At 31.2% G+C, this 21519-nt stretch overlaps 3 protein-coding genes across 9 annotated transcripts; 2 read left to right on the forward strand and 1 right to left on the reverse strand.

The window, feature by feature from the left end:
- Positions 1 to 749: 749 nt before the first annotated feature.
- Noa36 (zinc finger protein 330 homolog Noa36) lies at positions 750 to 3964 on the forward strand. Its single transcript, XM_076420741.1, has 6 exons — positions 750 to 885; positions 1935 to 2105; positions 2651 to 2882; positions 2985 to 3149; positions 3521 to 3598; positions 3675 to 3964. Exons 1-6 carry the CDS (start codon positions 766 to 768, stop codon positions 3860 to 3862), a joined length of 954 nt encoding a protein of 317 aa, XP_076276856.1. The 5' UTR covers positions 750 to 765; the 3' UTR covers positions 3863 to 3964.
- Positions 3369 to 6176, reverse strand: Spase22-23 (Signal peptidase complex subunit Spase22-23). Of its 2 annotated transcripts, XM_076420745.1 has the most exons (6): positions 5837 to 6176; positions 5458 to 5533; positions 4700 to 4786; positions 4511 to 4614; positions 4293 to 4418; positions 3369 to 3824 (listed from the first exon to the last, which is right to left on the reverse strand). In XM_076420745.1, exons 1-6 carry the CDS (start codon positions 5977 to 5979, stop codon positions 3815 to 3817), a joined length of 546 nt encoding a protein of 181 aa, XP_076276860.1. In that variant the 5' UTR covers positions 5980 to 6176; the 3' UTR covers positions 3369 to 3814. The 2 variants fall into 2 exon arrangements, with proteins under 2 accessions (XP_076276860.1, XP_076276861.1); XM_076420746.1 differs by having other exon boundaries at positions 3369 to 4418; positions 5837 to 6175.
- A 966-nt stretch (positions 6177 to 7142) lies between these two features.
- On the forward strand, positions 7143 to 20905 carry LOC143207327 (ATPase family AAA domain-containing protein 2). Of its 6 annotated transcripts, XM_076420661.1 has the most exons (17): positions 7150 to 7651; positions 9893 to 10041; positions 10118 to 10346; positions 10440 to 10827; positions 11075 to 11246; positions 11392 to 11473; positions 11558 to 11807; positions 11933 to 12147; positions 12577 to 12869; positions 12941 to 13258; positions 13532 to 13713; positions 13985 to 14171; positions 14260 to 14738; positions 14816 to 15001; positions 16048 to 16083; positions 16641 to 17535; positions 18273 to 20905. In XM_076420661.1, exons 3-17 carry the CDS (start codon positions 10121 to 10123, stop codon positions 18360 to 18362), a joined length of 3999 nt encoding a protein of 1332 aa, XP_076276776.1. In that variant the 5' UTR covers positions 7150 to 7651; positions 9893 to 10041; positions 10118 to 10120; the 3' UTR covers positions 18363 to 20905. The 6 variants fall into 6 exon arrangements, with proteins under 6 accessions (XP_076276779.1, XP_076276778.1, XP_076276776.1 ...); XM_076420664.1 differs by lacking the exon at positions 9893 to 10041 and having other exon boundaries at positions 7143 to 7651; positions 11392 to 11458; XM_076420663.1 differs by lacking the exon at positions 9893 to 10041 and having other exon boundaries at positions 7149 to 7663.
- The last annotated feature ends 614 nt before the right edge of the window (positions 20906 to 21519 follow it).

Consider the following 21519-nt stretch of genomic DNA (forward strand, 5'->3'; position numbering starts at 1 on the left):
ATTATTCAGAAATTCATTGAGAATTTATCCAGAAAGTGTTGATACCACATTGCTCGACGAACATCTAAACGAATATCTTCTAAAAATATGGGTAATGTTTCTTCTAAAAATGTATCCCAGTAAGAAATCTGCTCAATTTTGGACTAACTTCTGCGTCCGCAGAAGTATCGCTTTATGCTGGCAGGGTGTGCTGTCCAAAATTGAGCAAATTCCGAGCATCCTCAGCTTCGAGCGTCATTCTGACAGCATAATGTCCGCCATCTGCTCGCCAGGCAGTGTTCGATATCTGCTCGAGTATCGAGATATCTGCTCTGACTGGGTACCAATGTGGAAACGCAAATGATAGTTTGAGAATCGTCTTATAAATCTAATAAATTTGATAAAATTGCGATGTAACTTGCAATTTTGTTTTGATATTTATAAAACATGCACGTTGTGTCTCTGTGACTTGCGCCTTGCGCGAAAAACAGTTATATGCTCTCCGCCAATCAAAAACAATCACGAATCACTGTGAAAAATCACCGTGATTGTGGGAACGAACGTGATCGAATCACGAGTGATCCAAAAGTAGCAGTTCATGCCATCCTTTATATATGATTGTATATGATTGATATATGATTTTACTAGTGTGAAATGTGCAGTTAGAAGTACTTATTGTTAGAATAGTTCAATAGTTGGAGTTGGATTGGAACACGACTTGGAATTTAGAATAACTACGTTCGTAAATAGTTCTATTTACAAATTACATTGAAAGAAAGTGACAATATGCCGAAGAAAAAGACAGGTCAAAGAAGGAAAGCGGAGAAACAAAAATTAAGACAGAAAGAAATTCGGACTGCAAAAGATCAAGTAGATCTAGCTAAATTTCCTTGCAATGCTGTAATGGTAAGTATTTTTATGTCAACGTATAATCCTAACCCCAATTTAAATGAAAATACAGATCTGTTACTTATTGTTAAATAGAATTAATTTAAGTTATAAGTAGACTGCGGATCTTTATGCAAAATAAAAATTGTCTGCATTGATTGAGAGAATAGAAACTAAATTGAATGTTACTTCTTCCCTTAATGATTTTAACCCTTTGCACTCGAGAGGCGCCACTACGATGCCCTGGCCAGTCCTGGCGGTTCTCGAGCTCTAAATATATGTTTGTTTCTGATACGATAAGATATTCTTATTTCTTATTTCAAATCTTTTCGTGGACCCGGCTCGGCCTGCGTAACGCAGGCTGCGTTCTTAGTGTTTGTCTGAAACAGTCCTTGCAGTGAGAATAATACTTTCAAAGCTGTTCAGCCCTATAAATATGGATAGCGATCAAATTACCTCTATACACGAAGCATTTGGCAATGGAACGAACGAATCCAGGTGAAACCGAGAGTAAAACAGCGGAAGATGCAGACAGTTCACAATGGGTACTATGCAGAGAATGTGAAGAAGTGCTGCCAAGTGTGCAATTTGTATCTGGCAAAAAACCCACAGGACCACAAGTACCTTCAAATATAAAAGAACCAGTGGAATCTTTTAAGCTGTTCTTTACCGATAAACTCGTTGAAGAAATAGTTTCTGAAACGAATAATTATGCAACAAAGAAATTGGAAGGGAAAACGCTATCGTCGAATTCGATATGGTGAAATTGGCGTGATGTGGAATGAAGAATTCTGGGCATTTATTGCAGTTATAATAAATATGGGTACTATGCATTTGGCCAATTTGCAAGAGTATTGGTCAAGGAATATTGCCAGCTATATTCCTTTCTATTCAGAAACATTTACAAGAGATAGATTCAGTCAGATAGATGCATAAAGATCCGCAGTCTAGTTATAAGTATCAGTATTTTAAAGTCTTAGAAAATATTATAAAATAGTACATATATTTGTATATATTAAGTTTCGAATTATTAATAATTTTAATTAATTTTTGTCACTGATACAAAGGAGTGCGATAAGTGCAACAAGAAACAGAAAAGCAGAGCATTTTGCTATTTTTGCCAGAGTGTACAACGGCTACCTTTGTGTGCACATTGTGGAAAGATGAAATGCATGCTGAAAACTGGAGATTGTGTTGTTCGTCACCCTGGTATATTTACTACTGGATTAGGTATGGTGGTAAGTTTCTTTTGGAAATAAATAAATGAATAAAGTTGCTGATGATGTGGGTCCTCACCGATTTCGATGATCTTGAAATATGTTATAAAATTGAACATTTTCAATAACTTTTTCCTTCAAAATAGTTGGTAGTCGGCTTTAGTTTCAGAGATATTAGCAAAAAACTTTTGCAAGCTTGAGTTAGATCTACATAGGTTAAATATATGGATTACCATATATGGTGAAAAAAAACTACTTGTAAATGCTGGGTTAGATTTGATCCCCAAACCTGCCTGTGATGTTTTTGCTGCACAAAGTGGTCTCCACTATCAAGGACATCCACATGAATTTATAAGTAAAGCTTTATGCGAATATCTTGTAAACTAAAGCCAACTGGCAAAAACTTTAAAGAGAAATGTTGTTCAGAATGATGACCTTGACAACATATCTAAAACTCATTGAAATTGAAGAGGACCCACTTCATCGACAACTTTACCTCCAAAGATAATAGACATTAGAAGTGCAGAATTATACTTTAAAACGACACTGCCACCATAAAATTATAGGGTGCGATATGTGATCATTGTGAAGCATGGGTCTGTCATGGGAGGCGCTGCCTTACAACACATGCATGTATCTGTCCATTAGCAGAAGCAATTTGTCAAGAATGTGAAAGAGGTGTATGGGATCATGGTGGTAGAATATTTCGGTGCTCATTTTGCAATTGCTTCCTTTGTGAAGATGACCAATTTGAACATCAAGCATCGTGTCAAGTTTTAGAAGCAGAAAGTTTTAAATGTAAGTACATTTAGAAAATATCTTTAAATTATTGTTGATGTATTTATATAGGAGCTTCTGTACTTTTCTTAAAATTTAGTACAAAAAAGTTAATACTTCTAGGTCAATCATGCAATCGTTTGGGACAATATTCGTGTTTGAGGTGTAAGACATGTTACTGCGAAGATCATGTACGACGAAAAGGATTTAAGTATGAAAAAAATAAGCCAATACCATGTCCGAAATGTAGTTATGAAACCTCTCAAACAAAAGATCTCAGCATGTCGAGTGAGTAACAAAACTATAGTTTGTAACTTAGGGACAACAATATAATTTAGATTGTAAGCACGCTGAGACCGGAAACAATAACTCAGTGTAATATTTCAAAACAATTAGGTTTATTGAATTCAGGATTACTCTGTTGGTTTTAAAATTTTCAGAACTTATTTAAAAGAAAAAGTAACTTAGCTAGTATTAGTTATCTTACATAGTAACAAACAAAATATCACTTGTTCATTGGTACAATCCTCTTTATAATTCACTAAATTATTATTTCCACATTTATCTTCCCTTATAAACATCATGAAAACGTTTATTAATTGATTAATATATGTTTGCCTTGAATATTATAAATTCTCAAACGTTTAATATTATTTCAGCACGAAGTCATAAATTTGGTAGACAAAATCAAAGTGGAGTATGTGAATCCGATGAAGAAAACGAGTATAGTTATTATGGTACAGGAATTACTTACATTTTAATATCCATTTAATGTTCTAACAACTTATTCATATACATTCTTTCTTATTGCAGGAAATCAATCTCAGGGTTATAGTTCTGAGAATTATGCTCTTGACGATGAAGACGAAGATGAGGAAGATGATGGTGATGATGATGACGATGATGACGATGATGATGATGAAGAGGAAGAAGAAGAGGAACAAGATGAGTCATTAAGTGAAACTGAAGAAAATGACAACAATAAGTTACTCCAGACTTAACACTTTAATAAAAATAATGTTTATAGCAAGAAATTAAACAACCTTATTAAATGTAAAGTAAAAAATAAATTCATTAAATTGTTGCCTTTATAAAAATAATAATATATTTTATGTCTTAGAAAATATAATTATTATTATTACAATACTAAAATCTATGCATTAGTGTTTTTGCAGTGTCAGTATTCACAGTGGCACATTAGTATTTTTTCAACTTTGTCTTTAACAAATTCATTACGTACTGAATTGAAAATATTTTGTTGTTGATTAGAAATTGAGTAAAGAAAACAAGAACATGTATAAAACTGTGTATGACTTGATTTTTAATAATGACACATGAAAATAATATTACATTCATTGTACATTGACTGTAGATAAACAATAATGAGCAAACAATGAATATTAATATATTACATGCATAAATGTGTCTTACACACGCAATGAGGTATACTCGGATGGAAATTCAAAAGTGTGATAACCAAAAGCGTTAACACTTGGTAAAAGTCCTGCGTTTGGTATAATATTCCATGATAACGTTAACGTGACATTTTTATTTCCCCTGAAATAATTAAGAGAAATACATTTATTTATTTAGTTTTAATATTGCTCATTTTCACTTATCAGAATTCATCTAATATCTACAAACATTACCTCAAACCATTACCATCATCCCAAAAGTAATATTTTGTGTTCATATTTTTAAAGTCCAGTGCTGCTTTATCTCCTCGAAGTACTATCTTATCCCATAATATTACCTATATTTAATAATCTTTCATTATTCTCTCTATTAACGAATTAGTACAATGCGAAAATTATAGATATTTTATTATTTTACCGCACCTGATTAAACTTATTATTTTCTGTTTGATATTCAGCTGTGAGGTATAAAAATAGTTGTTTAACATTCCAATTAAACAAAGGAGTGAGATTTATGTCTATGTAAAGAAATTATATGTTGCTTCTGTTGAATAGTTTATAAAAATCTTATAAGTAATTTTTAAATAACTTATATACAAGACGTCTTTATGTATAAAAGCAGGGGTGGTTAGAAAATTGAAGAAAAGGTGTCTAATATAAGACTCGCAATTGAAGTATGTTTATATTATATTAGTTCTCGGGAATTTCTTATCAGAGAAAAATCACTGTGATTAGGAACGAACGTGATCGAATCACAAGTGATCCAAAACTAGCAATTCACGCCATCCCTAATTGTATCATTACTTTTAATGTAAGTACCATAAAACAGAGATATATAAAATATTTTTATAAAACAATACTTATTATTAGGCTGAGGATGTTTATGCAATTTTTAGAAAAATAGAATTTTAAGAAAGTGGAATAAAATACAATCTTAGTTTCAGTGGTAGTAGTCTTTGCAGATCTCAAAGAACATAAAAATTATACTAAATTCTGTGGAATTTTATATTCCACCCTTTTTTGAATATATTTAGAAGCCATAAATGCATAAAGATCCGCAGTCTACTTATTATATTTGATTTTTTTCCACCCCTGCAAAAATTTAAACACATATTGCAGAGATCTTCTACAATCATGTAAGAAAATTACTAAATGTTTAAATTTATGACATAAAAAAGGATATCAGTTTGTAAATCAAAGGTTAAATAACCCAGATCATTCTTTTCTCTCGATGCACTATAGTCAGGCACGTTCTTTCTGCAAAATTAAAACAGAAATAGTTATTTGACATATTGTTAATCATATACACAGATGTTCTTAGCCTATGCATTCGCTGTGTATTTATGATATATGTTTTTAATAGTTTGACTAAAGAATAAGTATTATGAACAGAAAAATATTGTAGAACAGTTGCATAGTTAGAAATAGAACCATCAAATATGGGAAGCTAATTAATAGATTATAGTTGTTGAAACTCCTTAAAAACTGTAGATGTTAAAACTTTATATTCCCATTGATTTATATTTATTATATTTATGAAAATAAAGTGATCATACTTACACAACTACTTTTACGGTATTTAATGTTGCACTGGCTTTATAATCAATGAATACAGTAGAAAGGAAACAACAAAACGTTACACACGCTAATACACTCAATGTATAAGCTGCAATCGCGTTACCACGCGTAAAAAGGGAATGCATTATTACGCTTTAGTACTATTGTTTAAAATGTGCGGAACTTTTATTTGATAAATCAATCGATTTGTACATTAAAAAACTCTAACCAAAATCATCATCACCTTGCTCCCCGTTTCAACGTCAGCAATTCAATTCGACACGACAGATCACGACAGATCGAGTCACCGGTTTGGTGTTCAAAAATAAGTCAATCATATGACCAGCTACGTTCGTAAATCAACCAAATTTAGTTGCAAGGATTACTCTTCAGCCTTAGACCATATATACTTACAGAGAGTAATACTTATATGAAATTGGAACGAATTACACACCAATGACGGATCCTCTCTGTATCAACTGATCAACTGATAGATAATCTCGATATCTCGTCGGTCGGTGATAATCTATTGATAATCTATTCTACCAAATGGGCATTTCTTTGGCCTATTTAGTTTTTCTATTTTTATAATTAATAATATATATATAATAAATTTGTTACTATCTTTATGACTTTGTAGTTTGCTCTAACTTTAAAAATCGTATAGATATTCTATAAATTGAATATAATCTACATTCATTATGAACTGCTTTACGGGCGCATACATGTAGAATCAGGTAGAATTTATTATGACGTCATCGAGTCAGCAGTCAATAAGAAAAAGTGTCTACTACTACATAGCGTCTCGCTGTATCCCTGAAAATGCGACGCTAACAAGGAAAGACTGTAATTAGAAACACATGTGCATTGGATACTTATTTCCGAAAAAGAGCTGAGTTTCGCCATTGAACATTTCTTATAATTCTGCTATTACATCAAAATTTTATAACAAACTTTATCCAAGAAAATTGAAAACTACGCTTTACTAAAAATTTCGTCTTTGCTTTCACTACAATTATATGTATACTTATAATATATATACATATTTGTATATATTTGTATGTATATCATATTATTTATTTTTTACTAAAATTTGTCACTTTTACTTACAGCATTTTATAATAATTTGTGAAACGTAATTTAAAAATTAGTTGAATTGTAGTTATATAAAGTCATAAATTAATATTTGATCAGTAGACAGCGGATGATATTTATGCAAAATAGAAATTTTTTACCCAATTTGCAACAAACTGGAGTGAAATAGAAATTTATTTTCTTTCTAAATATATTTAATAGGTGGATAGGAATATAACAGTATTTTTAAATTCTTCTAATGTTTTCACTGTTTGAAATTACACCTATTCAGTTTTGTCATAAATGCATAAAATCCTCTGTCTGTATACGTATATAGTATATGTATACATATAGTGATCAGTGATCAGTATGATCACAATTGGTGAACAGGTTAGGTTAGATACGCGAATACATTTACGGCCAATTTCAGTATGAGTTTGCCTATGCAAGATATTGTTTGCAATACAATTTTTTTCATACCGGCACTGGGAAAACCTTCGTATTGCATTGGCAAGCTTGTTGATTGTGACGTTTATTATGCAAGCTTTAATTTGTTGTGTTCTAGTGAATAATAGTTTTAAACGATAGTCGATTGTAAAACGACCTTTGTGAAGGCTCAGTGTGCATGCGCTACGTGCACTCAATCGAGAAAGTGACGATACTTTACCCGAGGCATATGACGGACGTTACAAATTTCGTTTTTAATTTAAATGAAATTTGGCAGCAAGAACTAGCCAGATGAAGGTAATTTAAGTAGTTACGTATCAACCATTTTGTATTTCGAAGATTTTCAATATCAAGCTCCGTAGAGGTTAAAAAACTCCGTTTGTTTTAATATACTAATTGCTTTCATGGTGCATTGTTTATTATTATTATAGGTCATTTTCACATTAATTTCGATTATTTTATATTTAACACGACTATTTATTGATATTCTCGTTACGTTATAATCGAAGATGTTTTCTGTATTTTTACAATCGTTGACACTGCAAAAATATATTTAAATGGGCGGTGCTTCAATATATAAAATAGAAAAGACTGAGAAAAGACACCTGTTAACTGTCAATCAATTTTATCTTTCGATATCATTGCTTTATATCAATCGGGCTAATTATATTTGCTAAATTATTTTTAACATTTCGTATCATACGAATGTATAGTTTTTTTTTGCGTAATTTTAATACATTAGCCTATTTTAGCTGTGATGAATATGTGAGCAAAAGTGAATAAATTTAAATTTAAATGTGTAATAAAATATAAGTATAATTTTTTAATAATTGAACTATTATGTGATCGTTTTCTTTCTAAGTGTCTGATTATCATGGAGGGATGACATTTTTCTAACTTTTTCAAGAAATATTATATAAATTCATAATATAAATATTTAGACTAGTACATTGTGTGGTGGTTTTGTACATAGACTATAGTTTGATAAAAGTATAATGGTATTTTCCCTTAAGATTTCATTTGATAATTAAATTACTTTCAATGTTATTAACTCATAAAAACTAATCAATAGTATTATTGTATTAAATATTAATTAGATAGTAAAATTATTTCTTTTCTGTTGAGAGTTAATTAAATTTATAATTATCCGCACATTAATCATACATATTAATTGAATAAAGAAGCTTAAAAATACATTATTTAAGTTACAGAAGCATGTTTTGATTTGTTTTCTGCTTAAAATTATCGAATGTGTAGTTATGAAAAACTAAGAGAATAAGAAACCTTGCGTTGTTCAATCATATTTTGTACTTTAAAATGAAATCTCTCATATTGATGGTAAACTTGGTCTGCATATAAAAATCAATAATAAAATATATATTACATAATATACATGTATGATATTAATTTAGGGAATTGGTTTACAAGTATCATACAGAAACAAAATACAATTTTTATATAACGATTGTAACGAATACTTCATATTATATTTTAACATCAAAAATATATCATTACTAGACACCGGATTTTATGCATTTATGACAAAAATGAGTAATTTAAAACATTAAAGACATTAGAGAAATTCAAAAATACTTCTATTTGATTTTCAACCTATTGAACATATTAAGAGAGAAAATAAATTTCTATGTCACTCCAGTTTGTTGCGATTCAGCTGGAAAATTTTTATTTTGCATAAAGATCCGCTGTCTAATCATTAGGTTACTTGTAAAATAAAATAAATGTGTGTTGCAAAGTGTGTTAAATACATTATTAGTATTATTTTAGGTAGAATTAATTAGTTAATTAAAGTAGAATTACAGTCAATGCACATGTAACAGCACAAAACTTGAGAAGTATTAGACTAGCACCAACATATTTACATTACTTGCACGTACTTTAAGGGGGTAGACTCGTGTTTCCAGGATTGCAAGGGTACGGGATGCACATTCTCATTTCTCAATAATGCAAAGATGGGATTTTTCAGTAGTCAAAAGCGCTAGATAAAAGATCAATCTAGCACGCAAGCTTCTCAAAGTGGCCTATTTCGCATTTTTGAAGTGTAATTTGCATTATTCTGCAAATTCAGCTGTATGCTTCTGAATAATGCAAATTATGCCTTGTAATCACAAAAGTAGGCCACTTTGGGAAGCTTGCATGCTAGATTTATCTTTTATGTATTGCTTTTGTCTACTGAAAAATTCCATCTCTGCATTATCGAGGAATGAGAAGGCGCATCCCGCACCCTTGCAATTCTGGAAACACGAGTCTATCCCCTTACCCTTATTGCTTTGACCACCAAGGTCAAATTCCAACTCTTTTCCAATATATGCTCACTTGTGAGTTTCTTTATTGTTTACAATAAATAGCTGACGATAGTAATAATGGATCAGCACGTTACATTTCCTGTGACAAGCACACTTGTAGTAGAATGTTAAGCATCGGTGGAGGCCGACAGGTTCACTAGGAGTAATAAGGGTGAATAGAAGTCTGCCAATTTACAGCGCACTCCTCCTTATTCTGTTTTCTGCCTTTCACTAGCTTGAATGTGCCCATGCTGATTATACTGTTAGATGGGGGATGACGCTTAGTAGGGTTGCAAAAATTACAAATTGAGAGCAGTGTGTTAACTTTTAACAAACAATGACATTGTAACTTTTACCATATTAAAAGTCTAACATCTTTTAAAGGTTAATATTCAGTGATTCTAGTAACAATAAATATGAATTTAAAGATCAATCACACTATTTCATTAATATATTTTAGATAATGTCAGATGATGATGCTGCATTGGATTCGATGGATACAGAAGAAGATATTTTTATTCCTAGAAGTCGCAGCCTTGGCTCTAATTCCAGAAGGGTGAAGAGTTTACGTACTTTGCGATCACATTCGAACACAAATTCTCATATATCTATGAATAATTTAAGCGTACGTCGCAGTACACGTAACAGAATGCAAACATATGATAATCTCAATACTAGTTGGATTTTAGGTAAGAAAAAATCTATTGAGATCAGTATTAAATAAGTAAAGTTCATGATCTTTATATAAATGCCTATAGTATCTGTATCTAATAATATTTTAGGAACGCAAACCTTGAAAGGTTATCCTATGTTTCAACAACATGGTTCTTCATCTGATAAAGAGATGGTGGATGAAGTCCCTGAAAGAAAACGTGACCTTAGAGAGCGTATGCCTCTTAGATCACGTGAAAATCATCCTCCTAATAAGAATTCTTCGAGGCACATTAGGGAGAGGGTAGAACACGATCGACAAAACAGCAGAGAACGTAGAAGTAGGAGTGATCGTGATCGTGATCGTGATCGTGATCGTGATCGTGATCTTAGGGAAAAAACAGAACAAGAAAAAGATATTAGGGATCTTAAAGATAGACAAGAACGAGAAAGAACAGAGAGAGAACATAAAGATAAAATGGGAACCAGAAGTAAATCGACAGAGGAGAAAGATGTGAGGTAAATATTTACTAATGTAATACATAAGTTTTAAGTTAACTCATCTCCTTTTCTTTCTTTAAAACTATTACAATCAGAAAATTATTAACTCTTGTACAAACCTCTCGCAAGTCGAATTTTCGTTTGACAAGTCGAAAATCTCTGTAACTTGAAGATTTTAGTTCTTTCCTTGAAGTTCGAGTTATCGAGGTTCAACTGTACAATTATTTGATTATTATATTTACACATTTCCAAAATTGTTTTATAGGACAAGAAAATCTGACAGCCCATGCAGACTCAGAGAAGGTCCTGTAACAAGACTTGGTGGAAATTTAATTGAAAAAGATGATAAGCCTAAAGTGGAGCAAGATGAAGGGGATGAAGACAGTTCTCAAGAAAGCGAAAAGGCAGAGAATAATGACAATTCTGAAAACGAAGATGTACATGATTTGTATAATTTCATTAGTTATATATATATATATATATTCATTAGTCTTTTTTTACAATTATATGTATATTATTAATCTTAATCATATGAAAGTATTTGAAAATAGTTATACAATACTGTCTGTTTAACACTTGTAGGGTTACGAAGATATGTACACACGAATTAAACGAACTAGGAGAACAGCACAACAACAATTACCAAGGGGTAAGAAGCTTACAGGTTCGATATCTACATTTAATTTATATGTATGCTGTTTAAATTGATTTGTCTTTTTTTTAAATATTATAATCCGTTATTTTACAGTGGTAGATAGTGATTTAAGTGAATCTTCTGATTCACCTGGCCCTAGGAAATATAGTTTACGTCAAAAAAAACCGACTGTAGATAGATTTCAAGCGAACGTAGAACCCGTTCGACGTTCTATAAAAGCACTTAGGAGCGTTCTTAGTAATTCCATGAGAAGACGTAAACATAGAAGTAAAAGTACAAGCTCTAGTGATTCCAGTGATTCAGAACCTCAGCGTTATGATAAAAAAAAAAGCAAGAAAGCAAGGTGAGGTATGACGTACATAGGGGTATGGTTTTCGAAATATTTCTAAATAATTCCATTGAATGGAATAAACACATTAATAGTATTACTGTACAATGAGTTTTCTTTTTTGTGCATTTCCACAATAGGCAATCGGCAATACCTCAAGGTGGACCACCCGATCGTAAAGCAGATATAAATCCAATAACCTTAGATACTAATATTAGGTTCAATGATGTTGGAGGTTTAGAATCACACATTCACTGCCTTAAAGAAATGGTTGTTTTTCCTATGATGTATCCCGACGTATTTGAACGTTATCACATTACTCCACCAAAGGGAGTACTATTTCATGGTCCACCAGGTATTATTTTGGATGTTTATATAATGAATAAATATTTGATGAGTAAATATTTTTAATGAAAATTGTAGTGTTCATCGGTACAGGGCCGTCAAGGTAAACCAGGAAAAGTCATTACGTAGAGAGAAACGATTCAAATTTGAGGAAAATATAAAATTTAATCCGATTTGGAACAACAGTAGTAAATGATATAATTTACAATGGATGTAGTCTCCATCAGCTGTTACGACCATCTCGAGTCTGGACCTGAATCGATTGTCGACGAGTGTTTTCTTACTGAATGACCTTACTGTTAACTGTTGTGTTCATATCTGCTTTCTTTACATTTCACAAGTCTGTAGTACTTCATGGAAAACATTCCGAATTTACCTCGACGGCCTTGTACATAAAAATATGCATTTTTGATACTAATATTTAATTTGAAATGCTTAGGAACTGGCAAGACATTAATAGCTAGAGCACTGGCAAATGAGTGTAGTCAAGGCAGTAGAAAAATGGCATTCTTTATGAGGAAAGGCGCAGATTGTCTATCCAAATGGGTTGGAGAATCAGAACGCCAATTACGTTTGTTATTTGAGCAGGCTCAACAAATGAAACCGTCCATAATATTTTTTGATGAAATAGATGGCCTTGCACCTGTTAGAAGTACGAAGCAGGATCAAATTCATGCTAGTATCGTGTCTACTCTTCTAGCGCTTATGGATGGCCTCAGTGATAGAGGAGAGGTAAAATATTTCGAATTTTGTCATATGCAAAACATAGAGTTACAAATTAGTTAATACTTATATTATTACAGGTTATAGTTATCGGGGCAACAAATAGAATAGATGCTATTGATCCAGCTTTGCGGAGACCTGGTCGTTTTGACCGTGAATTATTTTTCCCGCTACCTGCTATGAAAGAAAGATTAGAAATATTAAAAATCCATGTTAGCAAATGGAAAAATTCTCCAACGGATCAATTGTTAGAAGTACTTGCTGAAAAAGCAACAGGTTATTGTGGATCAGATTTAAGGGCTTTGTGCACTGAAGCTGTCTTACAGGGATTAAGGAGAACATATCCCCAAATATATATGACAAGCAATCGATTGCTTCTAGATCCTGAACGTGTTGAAGTACGTCTCCATTAACACATTTACTACAATGGACGAGAACCTCGCTTTCGCGGTGGCCAAGAAACGATGCTGTGGACGAGATATCTCGTCACCATGATTTCGTCGTACAATGTTATGGACAAGATACCTCGCGTACAAGGTAGCATCGTTTCTTCGACATCGTGGAAGCGAGATATATCTCGTCTACGGTAGTGAAAGGGTTAACGAAGAAATAAATGAACCATAAATATTAATGTAATACTACAGTATATATCTATATATATTTTTTGATAGGTAAAAAAGCGAGATTTCTTACAAGCCAGTTCTATGCTTGTTCCATCATCGCAAAGAGTATCACCTTGTGCTCGAAGAAAATTGCAAGCATTCATGGAACCTTTACTAGGACCGCCGCTAGAAGAGTTAATAAGTTCCATAAAAGGAGTATTTCCTCAAGGAATTAATCCTGCTATGGCAAAGTAATCAAGTTTTATAATTGTAGGATTTGGAAAACAAAAAGTGTTATGTTTCAAATATGATATCTTGAGCAAATTAAATGGACATCATTCTTACCATATTTCTTTATTCTGTAGATGCAGATATAGTGTAGATATAGGTGAAAAGTAAACTATTTCACTTGTTACAATAATCGAATTTTCACAAAAATGCTATACAACACTTTCTGTCCCACCTCATTAATTCATCAATAGTGTAACTTTTAATTTGATATATTTGAAAATATTTGTCCAGAGTAAAAATTACTAAAGGAATACATCGCCCAAGGTTACTAATTTCTGGAGGAAACTTATCCGAAGGTCAAGGACCCCATTTAGCACAAGCGTTGTTGTATCATATGGAACATCTACCCGTTCAAACATTAGACGTTAGCACCCTTTTTGCAGAGAGTGGACGATCTCCAGAAGAAACCTGTGTGCAAGTTCGTTATTAATACTTCTACAAACAAATGGGTATTAACCGAATGAAACACAGGCAAACAGATGTTTATATTAATTATTTTTGTGTAGGTATTTAATGAAGCTGCCAGGAATGTACCGTCCATAATTTATATTCGGTCAATCGATCAATGGTGGCCACTTGTACCTGAAACTGTGAAAGCAGTTTTTTTGTGTCGCATTGCAGCACTCGACCCTTCATTGCCTATTTTAATTCTGGCTACGAGCGATACAACGTATCAAGACCTTCCTAACCAATTACGAAGTCTCTTTAGCGAACTTCGTGGAGAGGTCTATTCGATGAAAACGCCAACAGCAGAGCAAAGATCGAAATTCTTCCGACCTATATTCATGATTCAAAGCTTAAAGTCACCTAGAACGAAGGACGATAAAGTTGAAGTTTTAGAAGAACTTCCGTTAGCACCAGATCCCATACCAAAGAAATTAACAGAAGAAGAGAGGAAGATGTTGTACGAAAAAGAAGAAGTGTCATTGAGAGAACTGAGAATCTTTTTAAGAGAAATTTGTGCGAAACTTGCAAGGAATAGACAGTAACTATATTTATATTATTTTTTATTTGCTTCAATGTTTTATGAAATTCATATAATATGAATTCCTTGTGCCATAGGTTTTTCATGTTCACGAAACCAGTGGATACAGAAGAAGTACCAGATTATAATATGATTATAAAACAGCCAATGGACTTGGAAACTATGATGACAAAAATCGACATGCACTGCTATCTTTGTGCTAGGGATTTTCTCGATGACATTGATCTGATTTGCAAAAATGCATTAGAATATAATCCTGATAGGTTTGTACATTTAATATGTATGTGTTGTGTTATTAAATCCGTTATTTAAATTTATCTGAGGGTAATCGAAAACAGGATCATTTAAAAACTTCACATTAATTTTGTTGTTTTTTTAAATGAATTATGTCATATAATATATATAATTTACAAAAATATATTATATATATTTTTCACACAGTGTGTATATTGAATATGCATAGATATATACATATGTTCACATTATTATTGTACAGCTTTAATTCTCGGAAATGGAACCACTATTAATCCAATTACAAAACTTCTTTATATTTCATTAGTTTTTTATGGGACTTTGACCAATGTATCCGTGGCATTTTTCTAATAAAAATGATACCAAATATGATATAATTGCGATGATATTTACTTGTGTAATGAACGTAGAATGTTTCGGACGCAAGGAAGAACAGCGTTTGGGAAATGCTTTGAACTGTGCCAGCGCGCCACGTCGCTTTCTGTCCCATACACTGTCCTTTACGTCGAAAACTTTTATCGTTCATTACACAAGTGAATATAATTGGAATTATATCACATTGTGTATCATTTTCATTTAAAAAATGCCACGAATATGTTGGTCGAAGTCCCATAAAAAAATTGGACTCAGATTGGGCCTTTACTGTAACACTTTACTGTAAGACTGTAGCGTGTATATTTAATTCGTGACCTCGATCTCTGGAAGGCTACTGTAAACATGAAAAATCGTTATCTACTCTTATTGGGTTGGTCAAGTCAAATGGTGCAACTTTTTACTCTGCCATTTTTTTGTTATATTTACTATTTTCGAGAGACAAACTGCATATATATATATATAATAATAATAATAATAATAATAACACGAACACCCTGCATATTTTAATTTTTGAGATTGAAAACAAATAGCCTTTAATAGTTTTGCACTTTATATGCTATTATTTATATTTATTAATGTCATCATTTATTTCTCTATTTCCAACCATTCATATAACTTATATAAATATAAATAATGGAGTTAAAGTTCATACTGACATTCATATTGTGTGTTTTCTTATCAGCTTACGTGATAGACCTTCGCTTGGAATATTGAAGAGGTAGTCCAGACTTTCCTGTTTATCCGTTGCTGTTGTTGCTCTGTAGTTCAGTGGTCTTCAATTCCTTATATGTATATGAAACACCGCAAGGATAACTTGGATGCATATATGAATAATGAGAAAATTTGATATATATATGTATTTTATTTAATTTCTTTTAAGAAGGATTGCTATCCGTTCATATTTTAGGATACATGTTTATATGAACTTTTTCTTATTATTAGATGATTGCATAAATTCGTGCCCGATCTGAAAATAAAATTCAATGGTTAAATTTTAAAGAATACAGCTTTATTAATCAATTATATAGTCACTATTCTTGTCTACAAGTAGAAAGGAATGATGACTACATCATTTTTTTTTACATCTGACACGAACTTATGCAATCAACTAATATTTTCATGAATCCAGTGCGACTAGCGTTATGCTTACATGTTTCAAAATACTTTGTACATGCGCTTATCTAATATTGAAGACCACTAATGTTAGTTGATTCAGCTTTTCAATAATGATCTTTTTTTATTATTTTTGTATATATGTATTTTGTTGTTTCACAGAGATCCGGCTGATAAATTGATAAGACATCGCGCATGTTCTCTCCGTGACAATGCGTACGCGTTAATAAAAGCAGAATTGGATTCAGACTTTGAAGATAAATGTCGTGAAATTTCGAAAAATCGTAGGATCGTCGGAACTAAAAGTAATAATGATGCGGAGAATAAAAGCCAGTCTAAATCAGAGCAATCTGAATCTACAACCGAACGAGGAGATAAGAAGGATACTGGAAGTCCTAGTCATACTCTTGTGGTGAACGGAAAGAGATATAGCAATCCTAGAAAACGTAAAATACCAGCCTGGGCCAGGGGTTACGTGAAAAAGGTTCATAAAAAGAAAAAAATCGCGTTTGATGACAGTGTTACTACTTTTGACAGCAAGGTCTGTTTAACTAATGAAACTACCAGCATCGATTTAGAAAAATTCCAAGAGTTTGAAACTGAAGCGAACAGTGTCTTGAACGGGCATGTACCATTGTTTGATAATTCTGATTCGGAGAATGATTCACAAAATGAAAATTCGAAAGATACGCAAACAGCACAAAGCAACTGTGTCGGTGTACAACGGATCAATGATCTTGAGAATATTGTTGAGAACATATGTTTTGTAGAAGAAGACAAGAATGATAAAATGCTGGACAATGCTGGATCTAATTCCTCCTCTAGACGAGAGAGTATGGATGAATTATCGTTTGCTATCGAGAGCGATTCTAGTCCAGCCAGATTCGAGGAAAATGAAAAACTGATTGTAGATAAAAATGAATTGGAAAATGCCTGGCAACACACTGTTGATGTTACAAAAGATTTTCCTGTCGAAGTGTTATGTGACATCTATGTACAACTGAGTCGGTGTGTAGGAAAATATTCTCAGAGTTATGATAGAAAATCACTGCCAAAGGTAAATATAGTCTATTTCATTAAATTTAATGTGTATATAACATTTATATGTTTACTCAAGTCAATTGACTTTTAGTTAAAAGTCCAGTAACACTGTTTTCCCTATAATATTTAAAATCTAAACTTTAATTTCGAACATAACTGCATTACTAGTTTCTAATAGTCACTGTTGCCTGCAAATAAAATCACAAATACAATTTCAGAGAAGAGTTCATAGCAGAAGATTATATGTATAGCTCTGCTGTAAACAATTTTATAGTCATGACTAGATTGTGGATCTTTATGCAAAATAAAAATGTTTTGCATTGATCGCGGAAAGCAGGAATAATATAAAAATTTATTTGATCCTCTTTAACGGCTTTGTTACATTAAAAACAACATTACTTCATTCTTGAATTTTTTAAATCTTTTCCCGTTTTATATTTCACCCAACCAATTTCTTCATAAATACATACATATAGATCCGCAGTCTAGTCATGAATTTAGAAATGAAGGCCAATACTAATTTTTAGTTAATAATATGTATATGCAGTCGCTTATTAAACACTGAAAGATTAATACTCGCTACTTTAGAAAACAGTAAAATGTTGCTATAATTTGCTAAAAATATACTAAATATATGTTTCATGATTTTTATTTTCCTATTTGTGGTCTTTCATCTAAATTTTTGATATAATAGTATAAAATATTTAATAATTTATAATATATATGTACATGTATATATACATCTATATATAGGATTTGCTCAAGGAGGTGAAACGGTTCGAAGAATTCAAGACAACATACGAGAAAGGGCATCATGTCGCTAATCAGACAGAAATGCTATAAGTCATTTTGCTACCTTTAGTATCATCGTAACAAAACTTTTTTGTATATTTACACTGAACAAAGAATATCGTTTATTCTTGTTGAAACACAAGGTAACTTGAAATGGTATATTTTCTTGTTTTGATTTTCGTAGTTGCTAATAACTAATAGAACGAAGTAATTCTCATGACTACATACATATTTATAAGTAAAAACGAAACAACGTTATAGTATATTCAAACTTTGATATTTAAGGACATGATAAAATATATCAGTGCATTAAATTTACATGGAAAGAAGTATTATATGTGAAGGTAAAAAAAAAATTGAACCATTTGTCTAAACTTCTCTCTAAATATGAAATTATAAATTATTATAATCCTTGGCTTTCACACAATCTATAATTAATAGCCGAGTTCAGACTTATTTTTTAGTCAATAATGTTCAGATTGAATGGACATGTTTTAATGATAATTTGTATATTGTTTATTTAATTAGAATATTTGTAGAAATTAAAATTAATTGTAACAGAATGAGTTTCTTGTACAATAGAATACTAAACACTTTCGTTTTCTTATGGAAGTCAGCTTTAGTAGGGTACTTGCAAAATATTTCCAAGTTAATATGAAAAGCTACACCATTAAGAGGTATACTATTTCACAGCAACAAAATATATTGCAAACACTGGGTATACAAAGATGATGGTAGTTTAACACAACATGTACTTAATTATATTTTTTTATACATGGTACTTTACAGTGCATTATATCAAATTATTTTCTTCTATATTCACATATAGGTAGCGTTCAATTAATCACACCGTATGTGTGAACACGAAATCCCTTAAAGTTTCATCACACGCACCAGTCATTACTTTGGATTTTGACAGTCTCTTAACTAAACATAAACATATATGTTCAATATAGACATATCCTGATGCATAGGTTCAAATACAGATATACAATAAATTCACGTTACTCCAGTTCATAAAGTTTGAATATTTTAGAAGATCTCAGAAATCAGTAATTAGAATGAGAGAAATATTTTCATAATCTCACGAAATAATCTTAACATTGTCTAAAAAAATTTTTGTCGAATAACACACTGCAAACTAGACTTTTGTTGTGTTGTGATGATAATATAATTTTATGTATTGGTAAATTTACACATTGATTATCAAAAAAAAAAATGTAAATACATTCCAAATACTATAATCAATGTTGTACGCTGCGTATTAGAAATTTCGGAATTGTACATAAGTTATCTTTAAAAGTAATTTATTGTAGGTTTCAACATTGAGTATCATTTATCGATGATCTCTTACCGATTTTTAGTTTTTATTTGGCAGTCGTTGAACATTGAAATCATATGTTTGCCTTGATGAATTGAAATTCTCGTTTTTATTTAAAACATGATTGAGAATATCCATGATAAAAGATCATGAATTATTTAGTGCACTAGATGCATATATAATGTAGCTAGATATTAAAATTATATTTAATCTAGTGATTCTCCATGTGAATGCATATAAAGATCATGTAAAAGCGATATTTAATACTATGTATTTTTATATTCATTGACACGATGATTCACTATAGCGTTATTCATTATTATATTATCTGTTGCTTAGATTAGTACTTTTAATTGATCCTAATTAGAGCAAGCAATTAAATTAAACTTAAGTGATGCGTTGAGCTTACTTATGGTAATTAAGATACAATCGAAATATTAATTACATACCCTTCAATTCATTTTGACCAAAGTTGTAAGCCATAAACGAAATAAATACAAATAAGTTTTCATTGTACCATTATTAGAAAAGTGGACAGAATTGAGAACTTTATTATAAATGTGAAATACCTCGGTAAACGTCTTAATGATACACAAAGGAACCTTTGTCTGTCAGTAAATATAAATATTAGCGAATATAAAGTAAAATTTACATTCTACATTCATATACTGGTTGTGATTCATACCGTAACTGTGAAAAAATAGTTACCAGATAGTGTACGCGTGATGAGAAACTTTGATCGGTTCTAGAATGCAAGCAATGTGATTCTTCCTGTTATAATTGATTATAATACATAATGTTCATTTATGTACAAATTGTACACACGTTAACCAATTTCTTCATCTAATTTTAATTATTTAGATAGATAAACTAAGACAGATAGGTAGTCAGACTTGTTTTAATCAATATTATGGAATTCTCACAAGAGTTGCTACATGATTAATAAATAAATACCTGTCTTGGGAATATGATATGCCACTGATAGTCTGAAAGCTATCATATATGATACAGTCAAAAAGTAATATCGACTAGTTTTGCATTTTATTAATTTTCCATTAATTAAACATTTTAGATGTGTACATTGGCTGCATTTCATTTAATCATTACTTAAAATTTAATAGAGGATAGAAATGAAGAAGACTGAACTTATAGAAGTGCTCACTATGTAATATTTATTTCTTTATATATTATGTTCTCTGTTTAGAATTGAACTAGCAAAGTAATTTCATTATTCTATCGTGTAATCCTTTTCATAATGTAAATAACAAAATTTTCAAGATGAAGTAATTTTATAATTGTAATTTTACATAACTTGCTCTTAAATAGACGCACCCAATATCTTACAGTGATATAATAGAATTGTAATAATATTGCACAAGAATAACTTTTTTAATTGTTTATCTAAAGAATTGGCAATATAAATTTAAAAAAATAGTTCGTTTGTCTATGTTAATTTAACATTATAATGTACAGAATTTTCTTTCTCTTCCTCTTTAAAATGGATGCCTATCAATCTCTCGTATAAGAAAAACATGTACAAGTTGCTAACTTTGATGAAATTATCTGTAAACGAAATAAATTTAATATAAATTAAAGCGGAACGTGCGAAAACTTAATTTACATTTACGTTTCAAACATTAATACAATCAAATATTCAAGTTTTGTTAATGAAATTCGAAGAAATTGTCAAGCGGATATTACGTTTTTACTTACTCAGAAAGATTTGTTTTGATAGTGTAGTTTGCGCAAGTTAGTGCCACATATATAAAAGTATTGAGTTTTATGATAATGCCAATACAACTTCTAGCTACCTTACAATGTAAAGGGTATTAGGCAAGAAAATTTAATATTTGATAACTGGCTGTATTATTGCTTCTAGTTCCTAAA

The sequence above is a fragment of the Lasioglossum baleicum genome, chromosome 3, assembly GCF_051020765.1.
Source record: "Lasioglossum baleicum chromosome 3, iyLasBale1, whole genome shotgun sequence".
Taxonomy (NCBI): domain Eukaryota; kingdom Metazoa; phylum Arthropoda; class Insecta; order Hymenoptera; family Halictidae; genus Lasioglossum; species Lasioglossum baleicum.